Source organism: Lepidochelys kempii, chromosome 9 (genome assembly GCF_965140265.1).
Source record: "Lepidochelys kempii isolate rLepKem1 chromosome 9, rLepKem1.hap2, whole genome shotgun sequence".
NCBI lineage: Eukaryota > Metazoa > Chordata > Testudines > Cheloniidae > Lepidochelys > Lepidochelys kempii.
The window spans coordinates 49,759,364-49,777,315 of NC_133264.1; the positions used below are offsets into that span (position 1 = coordinate 49,759,364).

The 17,952-nt window shown below is 52.8% G+C and overlaps 1 protein-coding gene across 2 annotated transcripts in view; it reads right to left on the reverse strand.

Annotated features, from left to right (window-relative positions):
- Positions 1-9,296: 9,296 nt before the first annotated feature.
- Positions 9,297-17,952, reverse strand: part of IGF2BP2 (insulin like growth factor 2 mRNA binding protein 2) — a 102,517-nt gene continuing 93,861 nt past the window's right edge. For both annotated transcript variants that reach the window (XM_073360302.1, XM_073360303.1), the window contains 4 exons: positions 16,203-16,277; positions 14,628-14,759; positions 13,414-13,527; positions 9,297-11,030 (listed from right to left, as the gene is read on the reverse strand). In XM_073360302.1, the coding sequence (XP_073216403.1) occupies positions 10,935-11,030; positions 13,414-13,527; positions 14,628-14,759; positions 16,203-16,277 (417 nt within the window). In that variant the 3' untranslated portion in view covers positions 9,297-10,934. The remainder of the gene's footprint in view (positions 11,031-13,413; positions 13,528-14,627; positions 14,760-16,202; positions 16,278-17,952) is intronic.

Here is a 17,952-nt window from a genome sequence, read left to right on the forward strand (position 1 = left end):
CTTATGGAAGGGTTCTTTTCTGAACTAAAACCTGCAGGAAGAGAACCAGAGTAAATTTTTCAGTTTCTTTTTAAAAATATTTTCGCATAGGAAAGAAAGTGAGCTGGAAACTAAAACATGAATGTGATGTTCCGTTAGGAGGTCTGGAAGAGTTTAAGATGAAGAATATAAGAATTGAGGTGGCTGAATACCCTGTGTCAGCAGTGGTCTTTAAATTATTCAGCAGGGGTTGAATGTTAAAAGCAGGGAGGAAGAGATGAGGGATGAGAGGAAGAATGGCCCAGTGGTTAAGGTATTAACCTGAGACTTGAGAGGCTGGGTTCAGTTCCTCACTTGCCACAGCCTCCTTCAAACAGGACTACATCAGTGTGCAATAAAGAACATTTGAATGCATGCCAGCAGGGCCCACCTGGAGAAGTCGGAGCACAACACACTGGTGCATTCCACACATCACACCCCACATAGTCCAGATGGGGCAGTGTAGACAAGCCATTAATTGCTTTATTCAACTTCATGATTTCTGTGATCTCTGATAAAATCCTATCCCCAGCTGAGCCCTGGGTGCAAGTTTGGGGTCATGTGGTCCAATGATTCCTCAGATAAAGCTCCCCTCAGTGTTAATATTCAAAGGGCTCTAAAACCCATAGGTGCTGTGAGATTTTCTTGAAAATTGCTATTCCCTAACAGAGATGGGCTAGAGTTGACTTACTTACGGCACTTTACAGCTCCAACTCGTGTGGACACTCCTGGCTCAGAGAGTGGGATAAGCTACATTGGACAAAAGAATTCTGGCCCAGGGGATGTTCTAGCTGTGTAACTGTACCAGTAAATTTCTCCCTGTACCCATGAGCTTTGTGAGAAGAACATCCAGTGAGATGAATAGGTCGGTTCCCACCTCTGCGCTGTTGTATGGCTGTATTCATCTCCAGCCTGCAGCTATTTGTGAGGGGCCGCTGCAGTGAGTTGATGCCTCTCAGAGCCTTATGCTGCAGAGGTCTGTGAAAAGCCTGTTCCTACTTGCTGTCTCTAGCTTGTAATTGTTCTCTGAGACCTCCTCCCCATGAATCTTAGATGCTGCCATTTCCTTCCCTTTCTGAACAATATAATCCTAATCCTTTTAATCAGCCCAGACACTGGTTTCGTCGCAGCCTCATGCACATGGTGAAGACTGACATAGGGAAGCTATGCTGTTATCTCATTCAATGTCCGGAAAACTGCTCAGTGCTGTTGCCACCTGAAATGTCAGCCTTGATTCAAACCAGGCCAGGAAAGGCCAAGGATCTCCAGAGGCAGAGGTGGCTGATATGTGGGAGCAGGAGAGCGCCCTGCTGCTGTTGGAAGAGTTTGACTTTGCCATGAGTTGTTCTTCTCTATGTTGGAGCCTGGGGTGCTGGTTTATTTTTGTCTCTTCTCTGTTCTTTTCTGAGCCCCCTTTCTGCTCAGCTACAGAAAAAATGAAGGGAAGAGCAGTACATTATCTGAACTTCCAGGTGTCAAGGGCAGAGAGTGATGGGAAAGAAGTGAACCAGTTCCCATTTATAACACGAGTCACAGGGAGGACACCTGTATATGTATTGCCCCTCAGTGGTTCAGCAAGGGCATCCACTCAGGTTTCTGGCTCTCAACTCTCCTGCGTGGAGATACACCTCTCTTCCCCCTTCTGACTGGGGTACTTCCAGGCTGTACAGTTCCCTGGTCAGCAGCTGCCAGGCCTCGGCCTGTTCATAACAGGTATTTTTTAGTAAGTCATGACCAGGGCCTGGGCTTCTGTGGCGTTTTGTTTGTTGCCCATGATGTGTGCGTGACTTTTACTAAAAGTACCCATGACAGAAATCTTACTCTTACTGCTCGTCGTTATCATGTGGGCTTGAGGGCAGGTCACAGCTCAAGCTGCTTGGGCACCGCCTCCCCACTAACTGCTGGGGGTTAGCACAGGCGCAGAGGATGCAGGTTGGTGGCAGACACAGCTGTCCAGGAGTTGCTTATGTCTTGAAGCCACCAGGCTCTGTGAGTGAGTCTTGGCCACCCTGGTTTTGGTCGGACACACACCTCAATGCTCTGGCTGGCTCAACCACTGTATGTTTTGAATACTGCAGCAGCTCACTTCCAAACGGGCTGGGAATGGGTGCAGCTTCAGGGACCAGAACACCAGCAGGTGCCTGAAAGAAGAGAATGGGCTTGGGGGGGGGGGGGGGGGCAAGAGGGGGTTGAGACAAACAAAGCGGCAGAGGGGAGACAGGGGACCCTGGTATGGGGGGGTAAGGGAGAGGGACAGAAGGGCACACAGAGCCCACTTGCATGGTGGGGATAGGGTTTAGACTGAGATGGGCGTAGGTAGAGAATGGGGGACCCTGGTGTGGGGGAAATGGAAGTGGGGTGCACAGAACTAAGCCTTGTCAGAGACCAATGTCTACAGGTAAGTGATTGCCACCTGTCCCTCAAGCAGTACTGGGCCTGCAGAGAGCGGTGCTGTGACAGTGGGTGGTCCTGTATCGTTGGGCACCGGTGCCTAAGAGACCGCCTGGGTGATGGGGATCTGTGCTAAGGTGATCTTAGGTGGGAGGCTGGCTGGTAGCGGGAGTGTGGGGTCCGCTGCCTTGATTCCAGCAATCCATGCCTGGCGGAAGGAGAGCGCAGTGCCAGGGACCTGGGCCTTCTAGCCAGTGACTTAAGTTTGCAGAACCGGTGTCCTAGGCTGTGGGGAGGGGGAAGAACGCCTGTTCTCTGGAGACCAAGGGTATTCCCTTGCCCTGTGGGGAGGTCCTCTGACTGACTTGCCCTTGGACCCTGTGGTGCTGGCAGGCCTACCAGGTTTTTGGTCACGTGGACTGGCTTGGGCGATGAAGGTCCCCATAGGAGCTGGAATCCTCCACCACCCCCAGGAGCCAGAGGAAGATCCCTGGCTGGAGTAGGGGGTCTATTTGTAGCAGTATTCCCCTGTATCTCTGGGGCAGGCAGGTGGCCTGAACTAGGTCCTTTGCTTAGCACCCCCTTCTCCTCCTTGGATGGTACCAGGAAATCCTTTTCTTCAGTTGATTCTTGGGCACTGGTTAGGGCACTCCGCACTGATGCCGAGGCACTAGGAGCAGAGGGCTTCGATACTGGGCACAGCGCAGCCTCCATCAGGAGGGCTCTCAGGCACAAGTCCCTCTTCTTTTGGGTTCTTGGATGAAAGTTTTTGCAAAGCTGCACTTGTCCTTTATATGGGATTATCTCAAGCTCTTCAAACAGCTGCTGTGGAGGTCACTGATAGGCATTGGCCTGTTGCATAAGGAACACAGCTTGAAGCGCTGCTCCAGGGCAAAGTCCCAGCCAGGACTCTAACCCCTAAACTAACGCTTAGCCCTGGTCTATGCTACAGGGTTAGGTCGATATAAACATGACTACGTCTATACAACCAACCCTGTTCCGTTGACCTAAAGGGCTCTTAAAATCCCTGACAAGAGGAGTAGTGCTAAAATCAACCTTGCTGGGTCAAATTGGGGGTAGTGGGGATGTAAATCAACACTATTGGCCTCTGGGAGCTATGCTAGAGTGCCATTGTGACCACTCTAGACAGCACTTTGAACTCTGATGCACTAGCCAGGTACACAGGAAAAGTCCTGGGAACTTTTGAATTTCATTCTCTGTTTAGTCAGCCTGGCGAGCTCAGCAGCACAGGTGCCCCTGCAGTCACCCCAGAATTGTAGTGTAGAATGTTTCTATGCTCCTCCATCACCTCCGTCCCTGGGGTTGTCGCAGATTAGAAGGTGAAAAAAACGCACTTGTGATATGTTTTCTGAGCTCATGCAGTCCTCGTGCACTGATAGGCCACAGCTTAATACATGGAGGCATTCAGTGGCAGAGGCCAGGAAAGAATTAAGTAAGCGTGACGAGCAGAGGCAGGACGCAATGCTGAGGTTAATGGGGGAGCAAACGGACATGAAAAACAGTCTGCTGGAGCTGCAGGAAATCCAACAAGAGCACAGACCCCCGCAGCATCCATTGTATAACCATCTGCCCTCCTCGCCATGTTCCAGATCCTCCTCATCCAGACGCCCAAGAATGTGGGGTGAGGGGGGGAGGCTCTGGGCACGCAGCCACTCCACTGCAGCAGATGCAACCAAGCAACAGAAGGCTGTCATTCAAACAGTTTACTTATTGTAGCCACACTAAAAATTAATGTGGCCTTATCCTTCCCTCCTCCTGCACCCTACACGGGCTACCTTGTCCATTATATCTCTCTCTCTCTCTTTTTTTTTTTAATTAATAGAGAAAGAATGCAGGGTTTCAAAACACTAGTTACCTTATTTCAAAGGGGGAGGGTGGCTGGCTTACAGGGAATTAAAATCAACAAAGGGGGCGGTTTTGCATCAAGGAGAAACACACACAGTTGTCACACCGAAGCCTTGCCAGTCATGAAACTGGTTTTCAAAGCCTCTCTGATGTGCAGCGTATCTTACTGTGCTCTTCTAATCGCCCTGGTGTCTGGCTGCTCAAAATCGGACACCAGGCGATTTGCCTTGACCTCCCACCCTGCCATAAATATCTCCCCCTTACTCTCACAGATATTATGGAGCACACAGCAAGCAGCAATAACAATGGGAATGTTGGTTGCACAGAGGTCTGACCTAGTCAGCAAACAGCACCAGCAAGCTTTTAAACGTCCAAAGGCACATTCTACCACCTTTCTGCACTTGCTCAGCCTATAGTTGAACTGCTCCTTACCACTGTCCAGGCTTCATGAGCCATGGGAGCAAGGGGTAGGCTGGGGTAGGTGTGATTGTGTGGTGCTGCGAGCTGAGAGAGCAGCCTGAGGCAGAAGCTTCTAGTTCACATGATAGTCCAGGAAGGACTGAATCTCCATGAGATGAAACTGAAAAGAGAATGACCTGGAGTCACTCCCATTCAGTGCTCTAAGAGGAGAATAGCCATGTCTGTCCAGGCGTCCCTGATGGATCTCACCGAGGTCTACCAGGAGACATACAACGGCTATCAGTCCTACCGCACCGTCTGTCACAAAGGCAAGGAGCTGCTGCTGTGTAGCACTGCAGTACTGCGTCTGCCAGCAGCACCCAGGAGACGTACGGTGACAGTGAGCTGAGCAGGTTCCATGCTTGCTGTAGTATGGCTTCTGCATGGGTAACCCAGGAAAAAAGGTGTCAAACGATTGTTTGCCGTTGCTTTCACGGAGGGAGGGGGGGCCTGACGATATGTACCCAAAACCACCCCCAACAATGTGTTTGCCCCATCAGGCATTGGGAGCTTAAACCCAGAATTCCAATGGGCAGCAGAGAAACTGTGGGATAGCTACCCACAGTGTACCGCTCTGTAAGTCGATGCTAGCCACAGTAGTGAGGACACACTCCACCGACTTAATGCGCTTAGTGGGACCCACAGAATCGACTGTATAAAATTGATTTCTAAAAATCGACTTCTATAAAATCAACCTAATTTCATAGTGTAGACATGCCCTTAATTAAATTGGCTCACTAAGTACCTAAGAACTATATACAAACGGCATAATGATGGACTGTTAAGAGCTGCTAACACTTTTGGGATGCAAGACACAGTGCTCTGACCAACTGTCATGGTGGTAAGAAGGAAGAGAGAAGGTGCAGCGCCTAATGGACCACCGCATGAGTGCACCACTGCAGAGGGCACCACAGCTGATTCTGCTAGGCAAAAATCTCTGAGTGGACGGGGGCGTGCACACACCTAGAATGGAAGTGACATGAGCAAGCACTTGAAGAAAAATGAGGGGTTCAAGGTGCAGAGGGGGCTCTGGGCTGGGCAGGGAGTTGGGGTGGGGCCAGGGATGAGAGGTTTGAGGTGCAGGAGGGTGCTCAGGGCAGGAGCAGGGGGGTTGGGAGTAGGGGTTTGGGGTATAGGAGGGGACTCAGGGCTGGGGCCAACGGGTTCAGAATGCAGGAGGGGATTAAGAGCTGGAGCAGGGGGTTGGGGCGTGGGCTCTGGGGCCAGGGATGAAGGGTTGGGGGTGCAGGAAGCAGCTCAGGGCTGGAGCCAAGCAGTTCGGCATGTGGGAGGGGGCTCAGGGCTAGGGGTGCGGGAGGGGATGGGGGTGCAGGCTCTGGTGTGGGGATGAGGGTTTTGGGGTGCAGGCGAGGGGCTCAGGGCTGAGATGGGGGGGTTCAGAGTGCAGGGTTTGGGAGGGAGTTTGGGTGCCAGAGGGGGCTGGGGCAGGGAGTTGGGTAGCAGGCGAGGGTGCGGGCTCCAGCTGGGCAGCGCTTACCATCGTCAGCTCCCGGAAGCGGCCAGCATGTCTGCCTCCTAGGTGGAGGGAGCAGAGGGCTCTGTGTGCTGCCCTGCTCGTAGGCACTGCCCCCTGCAGCTCCCATTGGCTGTGATTCCTGGCCAGCGGGAGCTGAGGAGCCAGCGCTCCGGGTGGGGGTAGCACGTGGAACCCCTGCACCTAGGAGCCAGACATGCAAGCTGCTTCTGGGAGCTGCACAGCGCCAGGGCAGGCAGGCAGCCTGCCTTGCTGCCGCTGCACCAACGGGTGGGCTTTTAGTAGCCCGGTCAGCAGGGGTGACCGTAGCCACCAGTGTCCCTTTTTCACCGGGTGGTCTGGTCAAAAAACTGGATACCTGGCAACCTTATCTGCACCCTAGTTGGCTTTGGTGTAATTGAACTGGGCAGGCCCCTGCATAGTCATGCTTCGCTCATGTTAAGCGAGGCTTAATTAAACCTGTTCCTACGCGACATTCACCAGGTCTCAACTGAAACCGTGCCTTACATTAGCACAGCACAGCTCAGTGTGTCATCTCTCCACCCCAGGGTCTGACCTGGCCTACTGCGGACTAGCCTGTGGGGTGGGCTGGCCTCAGGAGGTGGGCCACAAGGATGACTGCCCGGGGGGCTAGGGGGTGGTGCCATGTGGCAGTGCAGAGGTGCGCGCTGCTGGTGTAGTGTTAGAAACTGCTCCCGGCTGGCAGGGAAGCACCTTGGGGGCAGATGTCTCCCTGCTTCCTCCTGGCAGAGGAATGGAGGGGGCACGCAGCGCCGCACAGGTACTGCTGTTCCCCCCATGCCCTCACAGGCGCTGCAAGGAGCACCAAGAGCCCTGTGCCTCCAGAATACTTTCCCCACTGGGGATGTGCTGCTGCGCTCTGCCCTCCCCTTATGGGCCCAGGGAAAGTGACCTTGATGCAGGGAACCCTGACGTTGCTCCTCGTTCACCCCTCCCCACACCTTAGGGGGTGCGCAGAGCAGTGGTAGGGAGGGGGGGATTGAGCAGCAACGCCAGCTGTTCCCTGCATCCAGGTCAGTTTCCCCACATGGGCCGTGGGGAGAAGCTGAGGGATTAGGGGATGTGGGGCGGGGGCAGGGCTTAGAACACAGGAGGGGTGTGCAGGGGCACAATGCAAGGGGTGGGGGAAAAGAGGGGGGGTAGGGACCCCACGGGGCAATGTGGAGAGTGCACCTGCAGGGACCAGGGGGCACCAAAATACAAGTTCACCCGGGATGCTATTTTCCTTAAGGCCAGCCCTCCCTGTCACGCCCCCCCATGGTCTGCCCAGCATGACCTGCCCCAGTGCTGACTAGCAGCACAGAAGTACTGGGGTAGGGGCACAAATGTAATGGCTAAAGAGTGATGCTAGCGCTTGACCTTGGGCAGTCAATGCTCACAGCTGCACCGTGGCACACGGCAACCCCTCATCTGTTTGTCTTGCTCTTATACACACACTGAACACTGCTTTGTCCCAGCAGCATTTCACTCGTCACTAGCGCTGGTAACTGTAAACCCAGCAAAACCGTGCATGAAGTGTCTTAAAAAGCCATTGAATTAAGCTCATTGGCTTTAGACATCAGTATTTGGTTACGCCTACTTGATGTTTTTTGGTGCTAGCCTGTTCCTTGGGCAGCCATTGGGGAGGAGTAGTCAAGTAGGAACCCTGCTGTCTATTCCCACATCAGTCACTGCTGACTTGAGCCAGTCACTTCATCTCTGCAACAGTGTCCCCAGCCACAAAATGGGGCTGCTTCTTACCAGCCAGCGTAAAGTACTTTGTACTCGTTGTGTCTAGGCCACCTATTGCTCTGGCCGCATGTGTCTTTCCATAGACCGTGGCTGCACTGGAGCTGGGGATGTATGGTAGCTGAGGTAGACATACCCACACTAGCAGTGTCGCCACTGTGGCATACGCAGGGCTAGCCATGCCCTACGCAGGGTTCTGCATGGGGAGGGGGCGTACTTGAGTTGTGGTGGCTAACCCGGCCTGCTGCTCATGCTGCTGTGATTACACTGCTATTCTAGGTGCCCTCCCTCGATCAGAGTATGGCTGCCCAAGCTGGACTTTACACCCCAGTTCCACCATAGCCATCCCAAGGAGAGCCACAGCTGAGAGGTTTGGGGCCCTAGATCTTGGGCCCTGCATTGGTTGGGCCTGAAAGCAGCATGCTCAGCCCGTCAGGAGGCGAAACTGCCTCACATCACTAAACAGCATCTCACCTAGCCAACTCAGGGGCCCCAAGAGCCTCCAAGGAGTCTGCGCCAGCTGTCAGCCCCAGAGTGGTGGCTGCAGCACAGGGCCTCCACAGGGTGAGGATGGGGAGGGTAGAGAGGGTGCCCCTGGGATCCAGCTGCGGAGCAGAAAGTAGGAAGGTGGCTTAGGGTCCGTGCTACCCCTGGGAAATGGACCATTATCTCCTGGTCTCATGGCTAGCAGCAAAGGCACGGGAGTGAGCCTGAGACATCCGATCTGTAGCGAGGTATGTGCTGGGGCATTGCTCCATTGCCTGTTCTGGCAGGATTTAAATGGAGCTGGGACTGGGACAGAAGGTGGAGCGAGAAATGGCATATCACAGCCTTGGAGAGGTGCCCATAACCAGCCTGGCTGCAGCAGCGTAGCAAGGAGACGGCTGGTCTAGTGCAAGTGGCCTGGTGTTTGCACCTGCCTGCTGAAGGACACCTTCGTGTCCATGCCGCTGGCCTGAATCACACATGCATGATCCCCCAAGGATTGGCCCGATGGCCTTTACTGCTTGTTGCTAATTTTGCTCTTGATTTGAAGCCTCCCCCATGATCAAATTGCTTTGGGACAGCTGCCAATTTCTCCCACTTTTATATGTCCTCCGAGTAATGTTGCCATGTCCCCTCTTTTAGGGCTATTCACTGCTTTACACAGCTCCCGGTGGACCCAATGGTGGTTTGGCTGTGGCTCTAGGGCGCGACTAGGGCCTTTTATAGCCCACCCACTGCCCACCCTTCAGCCAGGCTGCAGCCAAGGCTTCTCAGCCCTTACAGCCCTAGTCAATTCTGTGACATTAAATGAAAATAAATACCAAGGTGAGGCTCTTGTTAGCTGGATATATTTCTTTTTTTCACAGAACACTGTTTGCAGTAGAGGAAACTGGCATTGCAGTCTGTTGGTACAATGGTATGTTCACGTAAACCAGTACATGGTCATCCTTTAGCGTAGAAAACTCTAATAGCGTGTGCCCTATCAAAACTCAGTTCTTCTTCTTCAATCCTTTCTCTCTCGGGTTGTCTTTTTGTCAAGTTTGTTTCTCAGAACATTTTCAAGGTTTCTCCAAAGGAAAGGCCATCGGCTCTCAGCTAGCAGAAAGATAATACAGAGCTGTCGTTGCACACGCGGGCCGGCACCTTCTCCAGCTGGGCAGCTGACTTGGTCTAGATTTTTTTCCAACTCATTTTTATTAAAAAAATAAAAAAATGCTCCAACTATCAGTTTTACAAGGCATACAAAATCTCTAAAAGGGAAACACGAGGGCAAGGTGCTGAGGTACGAAAACACCTGAGGTAGTTTTTTTTTTTTTCTCTTCTTTAAAAAGAAAAAAAAATTGCAATTTCCATGCCCTGGGCCAACAACATCTTGTAAGTTATTTTTGCTTCCCCTCCCCCCATTTAAAAAATAAAAAGAAAGAAAGAAGCCCCTTTCTCCAATCCTGATGCAGTATCCCCCCCCACAGGGGCTGAAGCTTCTTGTTTTTCTTTCTTTCTTTTTTTGCAAAAATGCTCATATAAGTACCATTGTGGTTGGGTTGGGTGATAACCAAAGTGGAAGTTGTGGCTGGGTGTTTCTTGTGTTTGTTTTCGGTGGTGTGTTACTTAGAGCACGGCTGATGTGGTGGTAGAGAGAGAGAGAGAGAGAGAAAGTGAGAGGGAGGGAATAGGACAGGATGCAAAAACCAGTGTGGAATCTGTGAAGCAAAGAGAAACTGGTATGTGAGCTGGACAGAGATATATAGAGAGATTCCTCTTCAAAGAGACGGTATCCCTTGTGTTGGCACAGACAGAGAATCCAAACGCTGCTCTTCCTAAAGCCTTTACGGAAATTGCCACTTTTTACCCTCTTTTAATTTTGCTGCTGGCAGTATCTTCAGTCTATTTTATATTAGATATCCAAGTGGACTCGTTTCTTTCCTTAGATGTCTTAAAAAGCCTGCTTTTTCAGTAAAACAAAAAGCCTCAAAAAACAAGTAAAAAATAAAAAAAATGACCTTTTTTAAAAAAAGAAAAGAAATGGGTTAGTTTAGTTACTGATATATTAATTCTAAAATATATTAATGCTGCGAGTACCACCTCACGCACTGCAGCCCATGCACTGTAAAAATCTTCTCCTCTAGTGTGTGCACACATGCACAAAGAGTGGGTCCTAAAGAGCTGTCAGTGGGATGTTTGCCCCATCTCCGCCTATGTTAGTCCAACTAAAGGGATAGCGTCGCGCTCGTAAATAGAGGAACATGGAGGCTGCGGCCTGGAAGAGTCTGCAGAGCCCCTGCTGTGTGGCATCGTCAGTGTGAGTGGGTTGGAACCCTCCCCCTCCCCACTGTGAGTCCTCTGCACAGCCCAGCCGTGGGCAGACATTTATGCCTCAGGAGGGTCTTTGGTTGGCTCCCGGCTCTGGTGCTCTGGCAGGTGCTGGAAGGGCTACATTCAATCTGTTGTTGTTGGCTGGCGTGTCGGAGCCTCACTTGCTGCGCTGTAGGGAAGGGGCTCCCTGAGCATGTTTCTGCTCCTGCAGCTTCACCTGCTGTACGATTTCCCTGATCTTGCGCTGTGCAGTCTGCGGGCAAAGCGAGAGAGAGAAAACCAGCTGCAGAGAGGGGCCAGGCAGGGTGGCACCCAGTGGCCCAGTGCGGCGCCCCCACCTGGTGCAGAGAGGCCTGTGTCTCTTGGGGCAGGAGAGAGTAAGGCCTGGGGTTGTGGGGGGCATGCACAGCGAGTTTGCAAACCGCCTTGGCCTGCAATGCTGCCCAGGGCATGGGGTTTTCAAATGCGCTCAGTGCTGGGCTGGCTGGGGCTGAATTTCCATCCCTCGGTGCCCTGGCTCAGCTGTACGAAGCAAACCCTTGTGGGCCAGCCGTGCCGTCACTTCCGCGCTGTGACTGTGCTGCCTGCCCCTCATGCGGCCTACCCACGCCCTGTATGTCACGGCTCTTGCAGTGATAAAGCCTGGCATGGCAGCACCCACAGCCAAGCAGGGTTCTACTGGGCCTAGCATGTCCGCCACCCAATGGCTGCTAAATCGTGACTCCCTGTGACCCCATAATTTGAAATTCCAGTCTGTAACCCCAGAACTTGACAGTACTGCAGTCAGCCATCCTGTGTGTCCAGCCACCGCTAGCTGAAAACCAAATGCCCCAGAGCTAGGAATAATCTTAGGCCCTGAAGGGCAAGGCTGTGCAGCTGCATGTTTGTGGTTTGCTAATCAGAATAGGAGGAAGGGGCAGAGAGTCAATGCGCCATGAGAACGGGAGGCATGTTTAGAGAATCGACCTTGGTTCAGGGCCCCTGACACGTACGTTTTATTGTTATGACTGGAAATACTAGAAATGTTTTGATGATGAGAAATAATGAATAGTTTGCTGAAATTAGGGGTTACTATGGTGACCCACCAGGAGTCACTATGAGTAATGTGCTTTGTTTAAGTTAGCTATAAAAGATTAGGCAAAAGGATACACTTTGGAGCAGCCCGAGGAAGCTTTCCTTTGGGCAAGGAGCTGGCACCTAAATTCCCCAGCAGCTGGGCGGAAGGAGGGCACCCGAAAGGCTGGTAGCCGATTCCTCAAAACCAGTCCACACTTTGAGTAAATACAGATGTTTGGGATGCGCTAACCCTGCTGCTACACTACAGCATGTGTGTGTGTGCGCTTAAGAGCTTATAAAAAGTAGTTTTAGGTAAAAGTTCTTTTGTTTGTACCAATCATTTTTCAGACAGAGGAGCTGTGTCCCCACTGATGAATTCCTGATACCACCTAGAGAGAAGCAGTTAAGTCAGCACTGCACTGAGTTCTGAAACCCTGGGTAATAAATATCCCCACTCTTCTATCCCAGGGTGTGCCGTGATGTATGGCCAGGTGAGCAGGACTCAGGGGATGCTCTTTCTATTTAGCCTTTAGGGAAGACTCTAGTGGCTGCCATTAGCATAGAGACAGTCAGCAGAGGCTGGATGCTGCCCGTTGCGATGACCGGGTAGATTCTCTCCCCCTTTGCTCTTGCAGCACAAATAGTTCACAAACTGGGCATCGGCAGGCGCTTGTGGGTGCTCATGAGGCCCCTTATGTCTGAAAATCTCGGTTTTAGTCCCTAGTTTATAACCAACAAAATCATACACTAGCACATTCCACTCTTATCAGCTCGGGCGCGCTCACTGTGGTGCTACGGGACAGGCCCTCGCCAGCCACGGGGCTGGAACATTCTAGAAGGATCAGGGAAATAGCCACCCGTAGCCCTGAGCTTTCCAGGGAGACAGATACAGACACAGGTCTGTATCAACCTAACACTGACAGAATGGCTCCAGTCAGCGGTTGGACCTGCAAGACCCCAGCTATCACCTGGGGATGGTGTGAGGGGTAGACTTTGGGGGGGGGGGGCAAGGGGAGGGGAATTAAATGCAAATCCTATCCCGATGCAATGTGACTGAGGCAAATTTAAACAAACTAATGGTCAGGCAACGGAAAGGTTCAGGTGATTACAACTCTGACCTCTTTGCTCACGGGTTAGATTGTGAAATGTGTGTACCCTGATATCCACAGTGGGACTGATCCAGTTTGCCTTGACATCAATGCCCAAGTCCCTATTGACTCCAGTGTGAACAGGATGAGAGCCGATGTGTGCAATGTGGGAAAGTTAACAATATTAGAATGGTAACAATCATTTACAAATGAACTGTTTCCATATCACATTAATAGACCTGCTTACACGTATAGGAAATGAACTGTCTCTGATGTGTGGTACGTACACTTTAAATCTAGGGACAACACACCCGAATGCACGTACTGAAATGGTTTTGTATTTATGGGACATCAGGCCTCACCCCTTGCATCGGAACAAAGGCGGCGGGATTAGTATAGATAATACAGATTTTGTCCCTGATGTGAAGGGGTGGACGGATTTCCCTTCTGCCACAAAAGACTTTGGAAATGAAAAATATTCATGCCCTGTACCTGACTGGCAAAAAAATGCCCGATGATTTTAACGACAACTTCCTCATTCTCATCAGGAGTTTGGTCACGGGGGACAATGACTTCTGCACTGGTTAAGTTCTGCAGTTCGTTCACCTGCAGGAAGAGAAGTTTTAACAACAGTCTGTGTGCATTGTTAACCGCTCCAGCTACTGTACCTACCCCCAAGCTGTTCCTGGGTCTTCCTCAAAGCCCAGACAGCAGCAGGACAGCCAGCAGGGGTGTTCTGCTCCTCCTGTGTGTCTGCTCCAGCAGGCTGCTCGGGGTGTGGAAAAGATGGTCTAGGGCTGTGGTCAGTGGATCCAGGACTCTATGGATCCCGGACGGGCTGCACGAGGACAAACTGGGAGCTCTCTCGGTGTCTCCCTCCTTAGCACCTCCAGGCAAAGCGTGTTTACTGGGGCTTTGCTCACTGGAGACGACTCTAGACTGTCACCCATAGGCAGAGTCCAACCAACCAACTGGAGGGATCTCTCCCCTCTTCCCACATGCCTTTGTACCTTCCTGGGCTTCTCAGATCTGCAGTGGTATGAGCTCAGCTCTGCTTATCCAGCTGTGCCAGTGCCCAGCAATTCCAATAGCCTCCCCTTAAGGAGTCAGGCCATCCCCCAAAGTGGCTGAAAGATGGGTAACTAATGGTTCTGCAGTGCCTCCAGCTGGCCAATAAGTATAGGGAAGGACTCAGTGAGACACAGTTTTGGCTCAGGCATCAGCAGGACTGGTGCCAGAGGGGGTGATGCCAGTTGAACCCAGCAGAGACTTTCCTGCCAGGCTGTTGGTGCAGTTCACTGGGAAAGACTCAACAGCACAGGACCGTGGGCCGTGTCTGCTGCAGGATCAGAGCTGTTTGTATAGCTGAACTTCAATAGCTCAGATATAGGCTAGAGGTTTGTTACAGGAGTGGGTGGATGAGAGTCTGTGGCCTGCGTTGTACAGGAGGTCAGACTAGACGATCATAATGGTCCCTTCTGACCTTAAAGTCTATGATTCTATTACTGAAGGCCCTGAAGTGACCCCAGCTGCTTTGCTAGGTATGTGCGCAGGGGGGTCCTGTCCCATGTGGTTTTCTCTCCATGCTGGGCAGCTATAAGAGCTACAGAACCATTGGCAAACAAAGCCAAAGTAATTTCAGCTCCGCAGCTCCCCACTCCCCTGGGTCTGGCTGCGGCAGACTGCCGTGCTGCTGGCTGACGTACCGTTTTGCCACCTTTGCCTATCACGCGTCCAGCTGCAGAGGAAGGCACCTTAATGTGGGCTTCAAGCTTCACTTCTTCTTTGGGGTTAAAGAAGTTTTCTTCCTTCAGTTTGCCAAATATCCGGCCCTGGGCCTGAGGAGGAAGAAGATCCCATGATGAATTCCAGGCTCAAGCTCTGTATTTCTGTGCACATGGGGCAGGGAAGGGAGAACTGGACTGGGCTGCAGCAAGGGAGAAGAGTGGTCTATGGGCTAAACCACTGGACTGGGAGGCAAGGTGAGTTCTCTGCTCCATCAGACCCCTTAGGGGCCAAGGCCAGGGTTCAGAGATGCCTTGCACGCAGCAGCTCCCAGTTAGGCACCTTGCTGAAGTGGCCAGATTTTCAAATGCTCTTAGCATCCAGTGATTCTGGATCAGGCCCCTATCCTGGGTACTGAGCACGCTGGGACATCTGGCCTTTCACCTCTCAGCTCCTTGCCTGCACAGTGGGAATAACACCACTCCCTGTGGCTGCCTTGTCTGTGTGGCACCTTGTGCGCCGGGGCCCCGACCGTGAGTCCCGGCAGCACCTCGCGCGCCAGGGTCCTGCGCTCCTGAAATTCTACGTGGCCATTTCTGCACCACGGGCCCAGAGGGCATCGTGAGGGCCAGAGGAGGACACTGGGATCCCGAGGCAGGACTGTGGGCAGTCTCCTTCCGGTAAGTGCAGAGTGGAAGCGGAATGATTGAGGCTGTGATGCCCCCGGCTCACAGCCCCACTGCCTTCTGCCAGAATGCAAATGTTACTAGCCACGTAGCTCCATAGCTCTTGTGAGTGCAGAGGACACGGCTCTGAGGTGTGTTCTGCCCCTGTTCCTTTCAAGGAGGTGTTGACACGGAAGCATAATGATGACACGACACCCATGAACACGGTTAACTATCTGAGGGCTGATTGCTTTTGTAGTGACGCCCAGCTGCTCTGGAATTGCAGGGGGAGCCTGAGACTGCAGGCTGAACGGGAGCTGAGCTCTGCCAATCTGTCCTTATCATGCTGAGCTTTGGCTGCCTGCTGGGCAGCAGCGCCCTTTCCTGGCTATAAAAGGGTCGTGCAGCCCCACCTTCTGGGTGGCCATCTGCAGGGAGGGGGCCTTCACCCCAGGCTGGGAGCACAGCTGGGCAGTTAGCTCTCTTCACGCATGGAGCCTGCATGGATGGGACAGAGCAGGCTGCCTCATTAGCAAAGCCAGGCAAGGCATTGTGCCTGTGGCTCCCTGCCAGCCCTCCCCACACTCCTCTGGGGCACAGACATCCCCTCGGATAGGCCTGAGGGCGCGCAGCAGCAGGGCCCCCAAGCAGCACGGCCCTCCTGCTGGCAGGGGGGGGGAAAGAGATGCTGCTGCTGAGCCTCAGCTCCCTTCGCACAGGATCGGGCCCATCAGACCGCTCTCTCCCCTCCCCCGCTAACCCGGAGTTCTCAGAGCTACCCTTTAAAGCATGTGTTTGCTCTGGTTTCTCCAGGGCTGAGCATGGGGGGTTCGAATCTGTACGGTGTCACAGAGCCCCTGCTTTGCTCCACCCTGTCCATTCCCCACTGACCTTAAACTGGGCTTCCGGGGGCCCGGTGATGATGACCATCCTTTCGCTGGCATCTGGACCCTCTGCTGGTGCGATCTACGAGCCACAGAGAGGCAAGTGATTAGCAGCAACATGAGCCTGGAGCTCTCTCCCCAGGCTCCCGCATCGGAGCACTCGGACTCAGTGTGTTGTGTGGGGCTCAGCCAGATCTCTTGCAGGTGTCAGCGTGTTTAGGGTATTTCATGTTCTTTAATGGATACAGAGTGGAATTTGCTCCGTCTACAAAGAGCCTGATTTCACACTAGAGTAGTTCAGAACTGGAGCTGGTTGGGATACAAGGATTTTCCCCAGGAAAAATTTAGACAAAAATGAATTCCCTCTCCTTTTCATCGGCACTTCCCTTTGAATTTCTGAGGGTTTTCAGCAAAAGGGGATGTTGCTTGCAAACATTTCTGTTGTGCCGAAAGGCCCAGATGGCCTGACAAACTCTGCCGAGACCTGAGCATTTGGATGTCGTGCAGAAGGGCTTGCAGACTTGCACAGCTCGCTAGATCTCTGCCTGCATGTTGCTGAAAAAATAAGGCAGCTCTGGACATGCAATTGGCTGCACTGGACTGAGCCCAGCCTGTCCCAAGTCCAGCACAAACAGGGAAGTGTGCGCTCACAGTGACCATGGTGGCACAGGCACCTGGAGGCTTGAGGGGGGCAGTTACAAGGTGTGATAGCAGATGCTAGCGGGCAGCATGCCTTTATTTAGCCCCCACCGACTTCAGGGGAGTGGCACTGGGGGGTCTGTTAGGTGGAAATGGGATCAGACAGGCCCTCTGTCTTGAGACAAGCTCAACACAAGAGTCCAGCAGCATTTGCCATGACACTCAAACTGCCTCCACATGGGAAGAGTTAACCACTGATTCATGCCTGGAGATGGGCGTTAAGTTCACCCTGACTCAGGAATGACACGCTGGATGACCCATGCTGCGGGGGCCTGGAACCCAGCCCTCAAGTGGTTATGTGTCTGTCTGCATCACTGAGTCACTGCCCATGAGTATCAGCTGCTCCCTATGGCAAGCTGCCTTTCGGGGACCCAGCCACATTCCCCTGAGGGGTTGGGCTGTGTGGGGAGGGGGCACTGTTGTGGGGAGGTATTCGGTCTTTGCATGTCAAAAGCCATGTGAGCAGACATGGCTCAGCAGCTGGGGGCTCAGCCTGCCCTCGCTATGGGCTTCCCCCGGACTCAAGGGGAGGAGCTGTGTCCCTGGTTACAGTGGAATGGGAGCTGCTGACGGTGTCTGTATTCAGTATACTCTAGCTCAGCCCAGAAGAGGGAGAGTTCATTTCTCCTAGGGGAATGAACGAAGAGTGGCAGGTCATGGCTGTCTTCACTGCACAGGTCAGCCTGGTGATTGGCACCTGGGTCTGAGCACCTGGGTGAGCCCAGCCCGGGTGTGGGCAGCCCCACAGCAAAGCCCTGCCCCCAGCACTCTGTCTCCCTCCTCCTGTATTCCCCGCAGCAGCCAGGAGTGATGCTGGAGGCAGGTAAGCTGAACAAATGGAACTTTATTAAATCCTGTGCACTGCTGTGTCCACGGGGCTGCATTGCGTCCAGCCCAACTCCCTGCACTGCCTGGCCTGCTAGTGTCCCCTCAGTCACAGTCCCTCCAGGGAGCATGGGCCCAATGACTCCAGTCCCACTGGTCATGGTCTATCTTCCCGGTTTTACAGACATTGTGATACAGCCTGACACTCAGCTCCCACCCCAGGTCCGTCGGCC